Source organism: Sciurus vulgaris, assembly GCF_902686455.1.
Source record: "Sciurus vulgaris genome assembly, chromosome: 1".
NCBI lineage: Eukaryota > Metazoa > Chordata > Mammalia > Rodentia > Sciuridae > Sciurus > Sciurus vulgaris.
Genome location: NC_136461.1, coordinates 10,419,318 through 10,434,565, shown reverse-complemented (window position 1 = coordinate 10,434,565; position 15,248 = coordinate 10,419,318). Strand labels below are relative to the sequence as shown.

Sequence of the window (15,248 nt, the reverse complement as noted above, 5' to 3'; positions counted from 1 at the left end):
CTTGGAGTCTAGCAGATCTAATCGTTAGAAACGTCACAGTGACAGCCTTCAACTTTCATTATTTGTAAGTTCTTCAGAACTACCCGGATGGACCAGTCCCCACCCCGCCTTGCTGTGAACAGCGGGAATCGTCCTCCTGAGTCTCCCCCACACGCAGGGCCCACAGTCAATTTTCCAGGCCCTTGTGTTGGACGCTGGGTGGCTTACACAAGAGCATATTTCAACTGGGAAAAAATATTTTAACAGAGTTGATGGAATCTCTCCGCCTCCCTCCGCTGAGCAGCGGGCAGGGCGCTCAGCTCTGGAGGGCGATGTCCGCGGGCGTAAAGATCCAAGCCCAGGAAGAAGACAGCCGAGGGCCTCTCCTTCCCGTGCGGTCTAATGGAGAATGCTCTCCCGTCCAACGCCCGGCTACCTCCTCTCCAGCTCAGCCGCAGGCCAGCACCTGGGGAGCCAGCACCCAGCTGCTCGCCACAGCGCAGGGCTCAGAAAGCGGCCCTGGGCAGGGTGGCTGGCTCCACGGCCCAGCTCCACCCCTCGCCGGCCGTGGGCCCTGTTACCAAAACCCACGGGAAACCTGAACACACCTCCGCCTCACTTGCGGTCAGCAGCTTGACTTTAGCTGAGTTTGCAATCACTGCTTGGGGAGGACCCGCTTCTAAGCCCTGCGTGGGTCTCCCCAGAGCTTTGCTGTCGATGATGTGGGGCGCAGGCCAGGGGGTGGTGGTGATGATGGCTGCTTCGGTTTCTCTCCAGGAGCTTCAAGGCCACTTCGGTTGAAACCACAGACCCTTCCCTTGGGCCTGCGCAGGCATCTGATGGGTGACGTCAGGACGCTGGAAACGCCACCCTCAGCTCATACAAACGCTGCATTTTCTGAACGTGCATCCCACGAAGAACCGGGTGGGCTGATCACACAGCACAGACCACCCAGGACTTGGCCTCCGCTCTCCGTCTCCCACACTGTCAATTGCTCCGAGTCTTCATCCCATAGACTTAGCTCTGCTGCCCCCCTGCCTGGCTGCCTCACAAATAAACCTGCTCTGTTGAGAAACTTGTTGCTTCGGTGACTGGCTTTCTCTGCAAGAGGCAGATGGAGCCTGGTTTGGTGTCATTATTAACACGCTAAACCCCCAGAAAGGCCGTGCTGCGGGTGGAAGAAGCCTGGGTCCCCGAGTGAGCGTGTGGAGTCAGGACCCTCCCTTCCCCTCCTGACGAATTAAGCGGCCACCTGGCTGTTTAAGCTCTTGCGATGTGGGGTGTGCACAGTAGCTGTGTTCTCCTGCCTCGCTTTCCCATCCGTCACAGAATTGTTCTGGGCATCGGATGCCTGAATCTAGGCCAGGGCGACTGGAAAGCTTGGTGTCGCCCCACCTCCACCACCAACTCCTGTCGGAGATGGTCCCTGAAACATCTGCGACTTGCGTCACCACGGATGTGGCTCTTCCTCCCAGGAATTTCCCTGGACTCTTCTTGAAAGTCCTGCAAGCTTACAGGAAGCAAGTCGGTCTACTCCTCAGTGAGAAGTTCCCAGGGGCCAGCTCACCCTGAGCAAGAGAGTAGACGTGCTCCACGCTGCTAAGCCACTTCCCCACACGTGCTGAGTCAGTCCGGCGAGAGGGAGGAGAGATTCCACGTGAATCTCCTCTCCACTGGCCAGGCCGGGCACAGATCCTCTGAGGCCAAGACCACAGTGGTAACTCAACGGCTCCACCGGCTTCCCACCACCCAGCCAAGAAGCAACGCTACCTAGTCAGGAACTTGAACCCCCAGCTAATTACATATTTACCTACCACACATCTGATGGAAGCTACTGACTCACCACTGAAAAATGCCCAAAGCGTCTGCTTGGGTCAAATTTCAAGAGGTTGGTGGATCCTTAAAGGCCACCAAGGACCAGATGTGAATTATTACAAGTTTAAAATGACCCAGTGATTTCATGAGGATTCTAATAATGGTGGCAATTTATTGCTTTGGTTACCAGGAGAACATCCCAGAGCATCATTTTAAAGCATCATCAGATGCAGAGACAATTTGTGGAAGTATGTACAAGAAATCGCAAACCTTGGCAAGTTCTGGTAGAAGGCACTGGGGGCCTGGGATTAGATGGAGATTTCTATATATATTTTTTTAATTGGATATCCCTTTATGTTGTTTTGACTTCTTTTTCTTTTTGACCATGTACATACATTACTTTTATAAGTCAACAAAAAGGGTTAATAAAACACTATTTTATCTTTGGTACTGGGGATAGAACCCAGGTGCTTAACCACTGAGCCACATCCTCAGCCCTTTTTACATTTTATTTTGAGACAGGGTCTTGCTGTGTTGCTTAGGGCCTCGCTAAGTTGCTGAGTCTGGCTTTGAACTTGTGATCCTCCTCCCTCAGCCTCCTGAGCTGCTGGGATTACAGGCATGTGCTGCTGTGCCTGGCTAAAACACTATTTTAAAAATAAGAAAAAATAATCTACAAAAATAAAATAAAACCTTATTAAGAACTATACGTGCCCCATTGCCACCCCCATGCCTGAGATGGGTGAGGGATGGGTCAGTTTCCTGCCCAGCAGGGCTGAGCCCGCATCAGTGGGAAAAAGCAAATTGTCCCTCCAGGTGGGATCACACACTGTTTCTGTTGGGCCTTTGACATAGGTCATCACAGTTCTAAATGGACAGGGAAGGTGCTGGCAGGATTTCACAGACCCCTATACGACCATGGGGACCAGCACTGGTGGAAGGAACGGGCCAAAGCCTTCTAGGTGAGTCCCTTTCATATAAAGATAAACACGCCCACCTATAAAACCGGAGTCCACTCCGAGGTGTTTGCCCAAGAGAAATGAGTTGATACTGCTGGCGAAGGTCAGACATCATCGCCCCAAACTGGAAACAGTCAAAACATCTTTTGAACAGGTGAGGGGCCTAAGAAATGGGGATTCATCCTCACACAAGGGCCACAGAGGACTCTCGAATGACTCACGTTAAAAGAAGCTGCTCTCCGGAGGGTTCGTTTTATAGGATTCCTGCAGAGGGCAATGCAAGGGCAGAAAAAGATCAGTGGTGGCTGGGGACAGAGGCAGAGTAGGGACTGACTACAAAGGGGTGGCAGGAGACCATGCTGGGGGAGGCGTGGAAACTTCTGGGTCCCAAGGGTGACGGGAATCATATGACCCTGAGTCCAAACTCAGAACTGTTCGTCAGAACATGAATTTAATAGCTTGTGAATTCCAAACGCCTGGAGGGGTGTCTTCCCGGCAGCACTGCGCTCACTATGCCGTTTCTGCCTTGGTCCCACCGGACTCCTGAGCCCAGCAAGGGCAGCGGCTCCCAGGCTGAAGGAACGTCCGCAAAGCCCTTGGCAGTTCACAAAATCCCGTGCCTCCTTGTAACCCCAGGGGGGCCCACAACGAGCCCATGGGGTTTAAAAAACCAAACGTTGGCTCTTGCTATAAAAAGAATGCTTGTTAGACACAAATTAGTAAATATAGATTAGCAGGAAGAAATCAAAACCACCCACATCAATCAAGTCCCATCCACGACTATGGTACTCTCCCGAGGTCTGCAGACTTTCCTGAGGGTAACGTCAACCAACACACCCCCGTGGGGTCTCCCTGCAGTGTGGATTTCAGACCTCACTTTTAAAAAAAAAATTGAGATGTAACCAATAACCAGGTGCATCACCAGCGTTCACCTGCACTGTCGCTTTCAGTGGATGAGGGATATTCCAGGATGTGTGGACCCAGGATTTACAGTCAATCCCCGATTGCTGCACACAGAGTTGGTTTCTAATTTTATTGCGATTATAAAATTATTACTATTTATTTCTATTATAAAATCAAACGGTGTTGAAACTGACCCCACGCACAACCATTATTTGTTACCCCATACAGAAATTGCGGCTTCTTAAAAAGCTTTGCTATGCATTGTCAGACGGTTGTCTAATGTACACTCCCCAATACTCCCAACGGCAAGATTCTTTTTTTAACTTAAAATTTCAAAACTCCTAGAACATTTTCGATTTCATACGCGAAAGACAGTCTGGTTTGAATCGGCATTCCTTAAATGCCACGAGGTCTAATGTCTCTCTCTCTTTCTTGCACCTACAGCACGGAGTATCTCTTCTTCCCATTTCCAGAATAGGGCATGTGGCTTGTTCTTACTGACTCCAAAGCCCCTGTGTGTGTTTGGAGAACCAACCCTTTTCTGTCATGTGTTCTGAATAATGCCCCAGTTTATCATAGGACATATCGAAGTCTTTTAATTTTAGGAACCTAATCGATCAATCATTTCCTTTATAATTTCACCTTTCACCATCATGCTCAGTAACTCTGTAGAGGGGAGACTTGGCACACACCATCTTAACCTTGGGGTCAAAGTCAAAGTACTCAATAATAAATCACGCTGATTTTATGTATAACTTGCTGTGACAAAAGGGGAAGGGCATTCCCCTCTGTGGGGCCCAAACTCAGAGGTCCAGGCTTAATCATGAGAAGACATCGCACAAACCCAAAGGAGGGGCATCTACAAAATACTGGCCGGTTCCCTTCAAAACTCTCAAGGTCATGAAACTCAAAGGAAGACTGAGAAATTCACACAGACCAGAAGAGTCCAGGGGGCCAGGACGGCTAAATGCAAGGCAGGATCTTGGATTGGATCCCGGAGCAGGAAAAGAGCAGCGGGAAGCTGGTAAAGTCCAAATAAAGTCTGAGCTCAGTTGGTTGTAATGCGAATATCTCAGTTTTTATAAATACAGTCGGCCTTCCATATCCGAGGGTTCTGCACCCGAGGATTCAACCAACTTCAAATAGAAAATATTTTTTAAAAAATTCCATGCATAATAATGTGGTCATTATTCCCTAAACAGAACAGGAGAACAACTGTTTGAATAGCATTTGCATTGTTTCTGGTGTTGTAAGCTATCTAAAGAGGGTTTTAAAGTCTGTGGAGGGTGCACATGGATTACATGCAAATACCACATCATTTTCTATAAGGGTCTCCAACATCCCGGGACAACTATATATAAGATGCTAACATTAGGGGAAAGTTAGGTGAAGGGTTTATGGAAACTTTCCATACTACTTTGTGACTTTTTCTATAAATCTAAAATTATTCCAAAATAAATAAAAAGCCTTGGCTAGGAACGTTGCTGGACACACAGCTGGTTTCTAATTTTGTGGCTACTATAAAAAAATAACTGTTGACATGAACTGTTTCCTTGGGATAAAATGTTGGTATTGAAATGACTGAGTTTGTGAACGTTTTTGGACAATCTGGGCAGAAAAGCAGAGAGAACAGGAAGGGGAAAACCCTTCGGGGCTCCTGGCTGTATGGGAGGGGAGGCGGAAGCGGTGTGCACCGTGGTCCCCTGTGACCGCTGCGGTGGGGGCGGGGACGGGGCAGCAGTCCCAGGTCTGGAAAGGTTAGCTGGAGCCGGATCTGAAGTGGCCGGTCCTCTGAGCATTGCAAGCTAAAGCGCTTAGCTGAGCCGGTGCTGCAGGTCACCCGGAAGCCACAAAGATTTTAATTCAGTGCTCGATGCGGTTATTGATTGGTTAATGGCTCCTCCCTGCTGCCCAATGAGGTGTCAGTTCCCCGAAGACAAGGCCGACGCCCCTCTTACGCACCATTCACCCCAAAGCCTAGAAGGACACCTGACCTGCAGAGAGAACCCCGGGAACACTGTTGGGTCTGGTTTCCAGGATGCTTTCCCCCTAATTTTTCATTGTGGTAACAGTTTGCATCACATGAAATGTACTATCTTACCACCGTAAGCGAACAGCTCGGGGCATTGAGTCCGTCCATGCTGCAAAACTGAAACTCTGCTCGCCTCCAAACACTGTCCCCGAGACCGCCACCTTGCCCTCCGTCTCTGAGTCTGCCTGCTCTAGGCGCCTCAGGCCTCTGCAACCAGACAGCATCTGTCTTTCGCATTGACTTATCTCCCTCCGCCCAACATCCTCAAGGTTCAAGGTGGCGTCTGTCAGAATGTCCTTCCCTTTTAAGGCTGTATGGCATCCAGGGTGCATGTGCAGACCACGTTCTGTTTATCTGTTCCCGGGCGGGGGGACACATGACCTTTCAGCTCTCCCGAATGGCACTGTCGTGAGCCCAGGTAAACACATAGCCCTTCAAGACTCTGCTTTCCATTCTTGCGGGTGGACAGCAGGAAGTGCAACCGCTAGATCACATGGCACTTCTAGTTTATTTTATTACTATATTCTTGAGGAACTGCCATACCCAAAACAACTTTTAAGAAGAAATTGTGTAAAAGGTTTCCCCACCCCCACCCCCCAGCTCATACCTCCGGGTTCTTGTACAGCTGCCCCAACAATAGGAACACTGAGTGTGGAACTTCTAGGTCCCCTTCCCGTTTCAACTCAGACTTCGCTCCTTCTCTGACTCTTCCCAGTTCAGGTGAAGGCTCCTCCTTCCTGGCCCTGGGCTTCCTGATCACCCGCCAGCTTATTGCTGTGGTCCATTCCCCAGGACTCCCCCAGGAAGATGGGCCCCACCTCAGGGGCCCAGCATGGAACAGTGCACTGGTTCAAAGACCTCCCTAGAGACGGGGAAGCTGCGGCCACCATTGCTGTCTGAAAACAACAATCACCAGAGGCAGGGCCAACACATAATCGCTACCCTTCCAAACTGCAGTTTAGCACTCTGTGAGACCTGAGGTCGCTTTTGCATCTTAGGTGAGGAAAGTTTGAGTGTCCCTTCTTTTTCCTTTTTAATCTTGTCCCTCCCACCAAATAGCAACAAGCCACGCCCACACCCTAACCAACAAGCCTGGCTGGCGGGGAGGGGAGATGCATCAGGTCAGGGGACCAAATTCTCAACCTATCCCTTCCTCTCTGCCAGAGCAGATGTGAAGAGGAAACAGAATCATAAAATTCACCCAGAGTGCCTCGGGTGTGGCTCACTGGTACAGCAGGTGCTTAGCATGTGCCAGCCCTCAGGTTTAATCTCAGTGCCCTCTTCCCGGAAAAAAAATTCACTAAGATTTAGAGCCACCTGTTCTGTTCCTTGACTAGGGCACGTGGCAGAGTCTTCTGGAGACACCCAGGACTGCACTCCGTGCCAGACTGTGATCTCAAGGAACTGAGGCCGTGGTGAGTCCTCGTTCTGGTTTTGTCAGGAGTCGTTGTGTGGTCTGCACTGTCCTGCCTAGCCCAGGAAGCTCCAGGGACATTAAGAAGGGCCAGCACAGGGACACCCAGCCTCGATTTCAATGCTGAGCAGACTGACGTTTTGTGCACTGCAGCTCCGTAAGCAGACACCAGCCTGATGGTCACAGGCTTTACGGTAAACGTGAAGCCACACACACACACACAAGAGCGTGGCTCTCAGGGCCACAGGCCCTTTGTGTTTCGGGCCAGTTACCCTCTTCATGTCAAATGTCTGCGTTATGGCTCTGGAATGTCCACCAAAGGCTCAGGTGCTGCTTGGTCCCCAGTGCAGCAGTGTCCACAGACGGGGCCCTTGGGAGGCGAGTGGACCAGGGGCTCCGAGCTCATCAGGTCTAGTGCCCGTATGGCTCTGTAAGGGAGTGGGCTGCTGGGAGGTGGCGGAAGCTCTGGGGTTGGGCCCAGCTGGAGGAAGCAGTAGGTGGCTGGAGCCTCTCCGGAGAGGGCATATCTCGTCCCCAGCCCTTTCCTCCCTCCCTCTACTTCTCAGCCCTCATGAATCGAGCAGCTTGTCTCTGCCATGCCTTTCCTCCATGATGTTCTGCCTCAGCACCGGCCCAGAAACAATGGACCCCACTGACTGTGGACTCAAACCTCTGAAAACACCAGCCAAAATAAATCTTCCTCCCTTTTAAGTTTTTTTTTCTTTTTATCCTCAGATATTTTGTCACCACAACAAAAAGCTGACTAGCAGTCTCCCCGTGGAGATTCGCACTGAGCACTGTGGGCCCAGAGTGCTCAGTCACCGCAGCCAAGGCCCCAGCCTCCCTTTTTTCTGGCCGTGGTTTCTGGTTCTAAGAACTGAGGGGCTGGACTAACGGTGTTGTCCAGCTTTCTAATTGATGCTACTTTTACAGTCTCAAGGTTTTAAAGGGGTCTTTCACACCCCTCACGTCTGGAACATTCGCAAGCAGAGCATCCTTCCTGCTGGCCCCGCCTCCCAACCCTCAGCTGGGTTCCCACACACCCCTGAGTTGCTCCAGGGACTGGTCCAGCAGGTCCCAAGTTTCCCAGGATCACGGCCTAAGACCCTGCAGACTGCAGCAGGGTTATCGCAGGCTCGTACCACACAGTACCAAATCCGTGTGACAGGGTGACTTGGTCCACACCCAACTGCAGATAACCAAGAGCTTTCCTAAAGAATGCTTCCCAGGGCTGGAGGTGTGACTCGGTGTAGAGCACCCGTCCAACATGAGGCCCTGGACTCCGTCTCCAGGACTGAAAAAAACCCAGAAACTTCTCATGACAAGAAAAGCTCGTTTTTCGCTTTCTTCCATTTCTCTTTTTAAAGACAGCTGGAAAGCGACTTCACTGACTGTAAAACCCACGAACAAGTTGCGGCGCACAGGGTGTCAAATGTCCAAGATCATTTTTGGGACTTCGAACAGTACTGACAATGTTTGGTGCTAACAAAGCTGTGATCCTGTTAGAGGAGGTGAGCCTACCCGCGGAGATCCCGTCCCCAGGTGGGCTGACCTCCCTGTCTCGCTCTCTGCACATCATTGCCATTGAAACGCCTGCCTCCCTCCCAAGGGGCAGGGCCCGGATGAACAGGCCAATACCGATTTTCCTAGGGACCTGCTCCTGCCACCCCAGTGCTTAGCCCCAGGGGATTTGGGAGGAGGGGAGGTGGTGGGGCGGGTGAGCACTGGCTGCTTAAAAGCCACCCGCCCTGCTGCTGTGTGATCTTTGGATCACACCCATCCCACCCAGATGGCAGACTTCTTTCACTTCTTAGAACCTCAGTGAGAATCAGTTTGTGCTTTAGATTTTGCAAATATCACCCTTTCCCAGGAGGGTGAGGCAGGAAAACGGGCCTCCAAAGTCCCACGGTGCAGGATGGCAATTTTCCTGTGCACTTGGCAGAAAGTTACAGAATTCTGGCCAAGGCAGTGTCCCAGCTGAGCCAGCGCTGAAGGCTGGCCTCCCGATCACCCACTGGCCACCAAGTGGAAGGGGAGATTGGCAGGCAGAACCTGTGTGGAAAAACTGTCCCACAGGGCTGTTAGGGTGACACACGAAAGCAGGAGATGAAATGGCAGAGAGGGAACCAGCACGCCAGCGGCCCAGGTCACCACAGTGTCGGCGGAGGCTGCTGACATCTGCGGATGGACGTTCCTTCCAGGTTTTACCGTGATCACGTATGTCTGTCCTCTGGGGAAGAGAACGTTCCCTGCAGAGCCACAGCGTAAAGTCGGCTGAAGAAGCACCAAAATCCCAGTTGCCAGCTCCCTCCCTGGTGTTAATGAGCAGACAGGACCCAAAACCGTCAGGAAACACTCCCCCGTGTGCACCCATGTCTTTTGGGGTCCTGGGCCACCTCTGCCACCTCACTGTGGGTGCCCTGAAAATGCTTGGAGTGTGTAGAGAAAGGGACGTTAGGACAGGTAGAACTCTGCCTCAGAATCATCCCAGACAGAACGGGGAAGCCTGGGGTCTAGTCCTGACCCTGGTCTCAGGCCAGCCCCTGCTCTTCCACACGCCTCAGTTTCCCCGTGACGGAGGACAGACTTCCTAGTGTCAGGTCCCTGCTGCACCAGCGCTCAGGTGGGAGGGCTGCTGAGACCGTAAATCTAGGGCAGGAGAGAACAGGGCCCGTCTGGGCTCAAGTAAACAAGCCCAGATGCAGGCTGAAGGCGAGGTCCCGGCCTGCCCGCCTGCCGCAGAGGTGGCTGGACTGAGGGGAGGGAGGAGCCAGGAACCAGCCCCAGGGGAGAGGGAGGGCTTAGCAGGGACCCTCAGAGAAGCTCTCTGGCCAGTGTCTGGTGGCTGTGTGGGAGGGGCAGGACAGCCTGGCCTGGAGCAGGAAAGCCAAGAAGCAGACTGTTTCTCCGGGAACAGGAGCTCCCTGGAGGGGTGGCTAGGCACCAAGCATCCAGGAGACGGGATTGAAAAGGCCCTGCCAGGCTGGGCTGGGCCACCTGTCTGGGCTGCGGAGGAGCGGGACTCTACGAAGACGTTGAGAATCCACCACACCAGGGGCCTAAAACAAGTCTCTGACCTGAATGTGGCCAGGCCACCTGGGATCAGGCAATGATACGGGGTGGGGGAGGTGGCAGAAAGGGGGCGGGTTCCGGCCCCATTCCGCTGCCGTCCTGCTTGTCCTTGGGAAATCCCTTCCCCTCTGAGTCCACTGGTCAAATGAGACTCGTGCCTCGGGCAGCCTGAAGCCTCCTGCACCTGAGGTATGCTGGGGTCCTCTGTCACCTGCCAGCAAAGGGACATGAGTGGCTCTGGTGGTGCCAACTGCAAGACTCTCCCACGCTTCAGGGCAGAGACCACAAAAGTGAAACCAAAAGCCAGCGGCCCGAGCAGACCCTCTAACCCATCACGAGACAGCCCAGCTGCTGGCACGTCCTGGCACCTCAGGAGGAAACGCGTTCACTCTCCAATCCCACCTTGATTCGCAGCAACTGGACCAAGAGACGCCAGAGCCACCGGCCCTGCAGAGGAGGTGAGAGCATTTCCAGAACAGTGACCTAGCAAAACCGGGGCCTCCGTGGAAGCAGCTGCCCGGGGCAAATGTCCGTGAGAGACGGCCCCAGCCCTGCCATCCGGCCCAGACGGAGACACCTGGGCCTTGTGACACACAGAGCCCAAGAGCCAGAGAGCTGGAGGGCCTGGGCCCAGCGCTCACCGCCTCTCTCTGGCAGTGTGGGCCTCCCAGGGAGCCCACCACCTTACCCTGGGCGGGTGGTCACGTGTGAGGGCCCCAGGTGAGTCCCTGCCTCTGTGTAGGCCTCCACGGGGCTCCCGGTTCCTCCTGATGCCACTGCCCACCAACCTGCAGTAGCTCTCTCCCTCCTAGCAGACCTGACTGCTCCACGCAGCCAGATGATCTCCTTCCTCCCTTCCTCCCTCCCTCCCTCCCTCCCTCCTGGTTTGCAGGGCTGGGGATTGAACCCAGGGCCTTGCATGTGGTGGCCAAGGGCTGTACTAAGCTGGTCCCCAGCCAGAACAACTACTCAGTGCCTGCCCACACAAAGGGCCCAGTTAAAATCTGCTGGACGCCCTGCCTGTCCAGTGTGCTCATTCCGGACCTCTCCCCACTCCCTCCAAGGCCCCCACCTCCTACAAGCCCACCTCCCCTACCTCAGCCCTTGGGCCAGGTGCCTGCTTTTATTGCTCCCCTGCCTGGACACCCTTCCTCTCCGGTCCTCCTGGGGACTCCAATTTCCTGTTGAATAGTCCAATATTCTTGTCTCAGCAGGACCTCCCCGGTTACTTTCTCTCTTCCATTCTCCCTGAAGACCTGTAGCATAACTTACCACTGCCTTGCTCTGTGCTGGGCACAGATACCCCACTTGGCCTGGGGAGCTCATCATTCCCATTTCACAGAAGAAGAAACTGAGGCCAGAGAGATGAAGTGACTGCCACCATCTGTCACACAGCCAGCGAATGATGTGGCCTGACTGTAACACCCACCCTCTGTGAGCCTCCTCATTCCTGTCTCTGACTCGCTCTCTGGGCTGGGAACTCCCCAGGTCCTCTGAGGGACAGGACAGGCCCTGAGCGAGCCCCTGACGTCCAGGCCACTATGAGGAACAGCTTCATGGCCAGCCTCCTCCCCCTCCCTCCCAACCCAATGTGTGTGTGTGTGTTCTGCGGGGGTGGGGGGACCTCTGGTAAGAAGGGAAGGGGCTCCCTCCCAGCTCCTTTTGGCCCTATCCAATCAGGTCGGCTCCTCGGGTGACAAATCCAAGTGCGGAGGCAGTTCTCGGGTGGACCTTTCATTACAGAAGCTAGCCTCCAAGTGACCCCTCCAAAACAAACGCCAGAAACGGCCCGGGGGGGCGGTCCCTCTACCTGCTGCCCTGCGATGGCCCCGCCCACCCTGCGCCTATGGCGCCGGGGTTCCCAGAGCTCAGACCACCAGCGCGGAGGGCTGGTCCCGGGTCACACAAGCCATCCCTTGGCCGCCCGCGGCAGCTCGGGGAGGAAAACGTACAGGGTCCAGGCTTCCTGCCCTCGCCCTTGGTGGGAACGATTTCCTGCTCCAAGTGACTATCCTGTTGATCAGACTTGGCGCGCCCCCGCCACTCACCTGCGCTGTGCGCAGACTTGGGACCTGATCCGGGTTCGGCGCTCCCCTAGAGAAACCCAGGTTAAACAGAGTCCCCGCTGTGCGCTCGGCGAGAGTGCCCCATCTCAGCCCCGGACACTGTCATTCCTACTTTATAGACGAAGAAACCGAGGCTCGGGGAGGACCCGAGTTTCACTTCACTTTGCTCACGCCCGATTCCTCACCCTGTTACTTCTCGTAAGTCAAACACGGGCGGCACGAATCTGAAACTGCAGAAAGCCCCAAAGAAGCGAGGGTGCGGGGAGGAGGGCGCCTGCGGACAGCGCCAGGGTGCTTTTCAGGGACCAAAGTTCTGTCCCAAAGCAGGGTGGCAGGTGCCTCTGTGGAGGCCCAGAGTTCAAAACCCTCCGGGCGGATGGCACTTGTCCCCGCCAACAGGGGGCCCCCGAGGCTGGCTGCCTTCCCCATCCGTGGCCCGCCGGCCCTGCGCGATGCGGGGAGGTGGGGTGTCGGTCGCTGGCGGGGTGCGGCCGCAGAGTGCTGGGTGGCGAGTCTTCCCGGTGGCGGAGTCCCCGCAGGACGCTCTCGGGCTCACGGGCGGACAATCCAGAGAGCCTCCGGCTCCCCTCCCGGTCCCACCGGGAACCCACAGACACTCCTCCCGGCGCGGCGGCGCAGACTCACCCGGCGCGGCGGCTCCGGCTCGGTCTCTGCCCGGCGGCCCGGGGCTGGGGGCTCCGCGACACCCCCAGCCCGGGCTGCCTCCTCGGGGACGCGGCGATCGCGGGCTGGGGCTCTAGCGAGCCTCGATCGGGGGAGCGCGGTGCGGAGAGGGAGCGCTGCGGGCTCCGGGACCGGGATGGGGACGCAGGAAGCGCGGCTCGGAGCGCGGAGTGCAGGAGGGAGGGACCGCGAGCGGCCGAGGGCGGCGCCGGCCCCGAGTGGCCTCCGGCAGCGGGAGGCGCCGCCCACCAGCCGACCCTCCCTCCCGGCCTCCGCGCCACCGAGGCGGGGGCCGGCGACCACGGCGCGGAGGGCGGGCACAGCCCTCTCGCCTCGACTGGGGCGTGGCGGAGGCCGCAGGGCGCGGGACCCCGCGGGAGTCGAGTAGACCGGCGGAGGCCGGGAGGGCAGCGCGCCCCACACCGCCCGTCTCCACCGGGAAGGGAGCGGGGTGTCTGGGGGACCGGGATCTAGGCCTGCAGCCCCTGCGGCCGGTGCAGGTGGGGCTGGGAGACACCCAGGCGTCGGGGCGCCTTCACCTGGCGGAAAACTCACCTCTTCTCCTTCCCGGGGAGGCCGCGGCCTCGCTCTCCACCCTCGGGCCGGCGGTTCCGCCCAGGCCGAAGCCTTGCGAGGTGAGCGACGGGCGGAGGTAGAGAAGGAGGAAGCGACTTTTTAAAAAGCGAGTCAGCTCACGCCCTCGGCAGGGCTCCCCACCCCCTCCCGGGTCGCCTGGGCACCCTCGGGATCGCGCGTCGCCCGGCCTGGGTGGGGCCATTTCGGGTTCCTGCGCCCGAGCCCGGGAGTCTCCCCTGCTGGGGCCCATTCCCAGTTTTGCAGAGAACTTTCCTAGCGAATCACCGGCTGGCGTTCTCCCGCCCCGTGGGTGACAGACGGGTGGCCCGCCTCCGCCTGGAGCCGGGAAGGCTGAACCCCAACACCGCGCGTTCGCCTCTCACCTGCGCCGCAACCCCGCCCTCTACCTGGAAGTTTGCCCTGGAACTGCGGCGCTGGCGCCAGGACGGTGGGTCGCTCTCGGCCAGGCCGCCCGAAGCGCGGCTCCTGAACGCGGAGGAAGAGCTGGCCGCCTCCCGCGCAACCTCAGGCTGTTTTGAATTCCAAAAGAGGTCGCGCCCGGGGCCCCTTCTCCCGTGAATGTCCAACTCTTTGAAGTTCAAACCCTGAGAAGCCCAGGGCCAGCTGGCCGGGTGTCCGAGAAGCCAGCCCAGGACAGAGGCGCCTCCTACCGGGAATCCTTGCCTCCTGGTTGCAATCAGGCTGGTCACTGCCATCAAGTTCAGCTCCCAATCAGTAGACACACAAAGTGTCCAGGAATTCCTGGGCACAGAGTGTCCGCTTACATTTCCTAAAGAGTTGTAACAAGTTGCCCGCCCCCAGTGTTGCTTCTCGATCAGTAACAGCTCAGTAGGACCTGGGCGTCCACAAAAGGGCAAATCTGGGGAGGAGAAGCATTTAGGGAAACAGAACCAGCCATGGGGTGGCCCTGGGCTTCCCTCAAACCATCTCATTTAATCCTGGTAGCAACCCTGGAGGTGGTTAGTGATTATGTCCACTTTCCAGAAGAGAAAGCTGAGGCTTAAGGTGGTGAAGTCATTTGCCCAGTGTCACAGAGTTGGGATGTACAGGATCCAGACTCAAGTTGGTGTCCTCCAGAGCTTGTGTCCTGCTTGCTACAGGATAGTTCCACCTCGGCACACGCTTCCTACTGAGAAGGTCCCCCTTCCCCTTGCCTGGCCCTCTGCAAATGCTTAATAAATATTTGTTGGCTGAATCAAGACCCTAAATACTCACACATCACTTTTGCAAACGGGAACCCTTTACGTATGCAGCTGCCTATAATAATGCAGTCCCACTGAAAGCTCTGTGTGTCCATCCCAACGTTTAGACAATGAATTTGGGGACTTTCCCAGGCTCCAAAAGAGGGGCAGGAAACAGTCACTTAGCTCTCAGATAAGATCAGGAGTCTGGTTTTCATTTCGCCCTGTGGGACCGACTTTGGGGAGGCCTGGACTGGGGCTGGTCTTCTCGGGCAGCTCCAGCCCTAACCTGGAAGCCAAGAGCGGTGGTACTTTTCCACGCCAGGACCCAACCCCAGGCCCGCCCCCTGGGCTGCCGACCCAACCAGGCAGATCCTGTCTATCTCAGAATCGTCTTCCAGTTCCTTTAAGCAGGCTCAGCCCTGCCGATCAGGGCAGAGGCTGGAGGAGTTCACTGTCAATGTGAGCCACAGGCGAAGCTGAGAAGCTTCCCCTCTGTAGGGACCTCCTCTTCTCCGTGGTTAGTTTCTCTAAAGCATTCCCAGG

The 15,248-nt window shown here is 55.8% G+C and overlaps 1 protein-coding gene and 1 pseudogene across 2 annotated transcripts in view; one reads left to right on the top strand and one right to left on the bottom strand.

Annotated features, from left to right (window-relative positions):
• Window positions 1–15,248, top strand: part of LOC306654597 (caspase-9-like) — a 462,751-nt pseudogene that overhangs the window by 233,912 nt on the left and 213,591 nt on the right. The gene's annotated exons all lie outside the window — the stretch shown is intronic.
• The window catches only part of LOC306654575 (uncharacterized protein), a gene marked incomplete at its 5' end in the record, with an annotated part of 53,261 nt that overhangs the window by 29,601 nt on the left and 8,412 nt on the right, over window positions 1–15,248 (bottom strand). Inside the window, 2 exons of the mRNA XM_079128370.1 lie at window positions 12,886–13,595; window positions 13,908–13,986. Of these exons, the coding sequence (XP_078984496.1) occupies window positions 12,886–13,595; window positions 13,908–13,986 (789 nt within the window). The remainder of the gene's footprint in view (window positions 1–12,885; window positions 13,596–13,907; window positions 13,987–15,248) is intronic.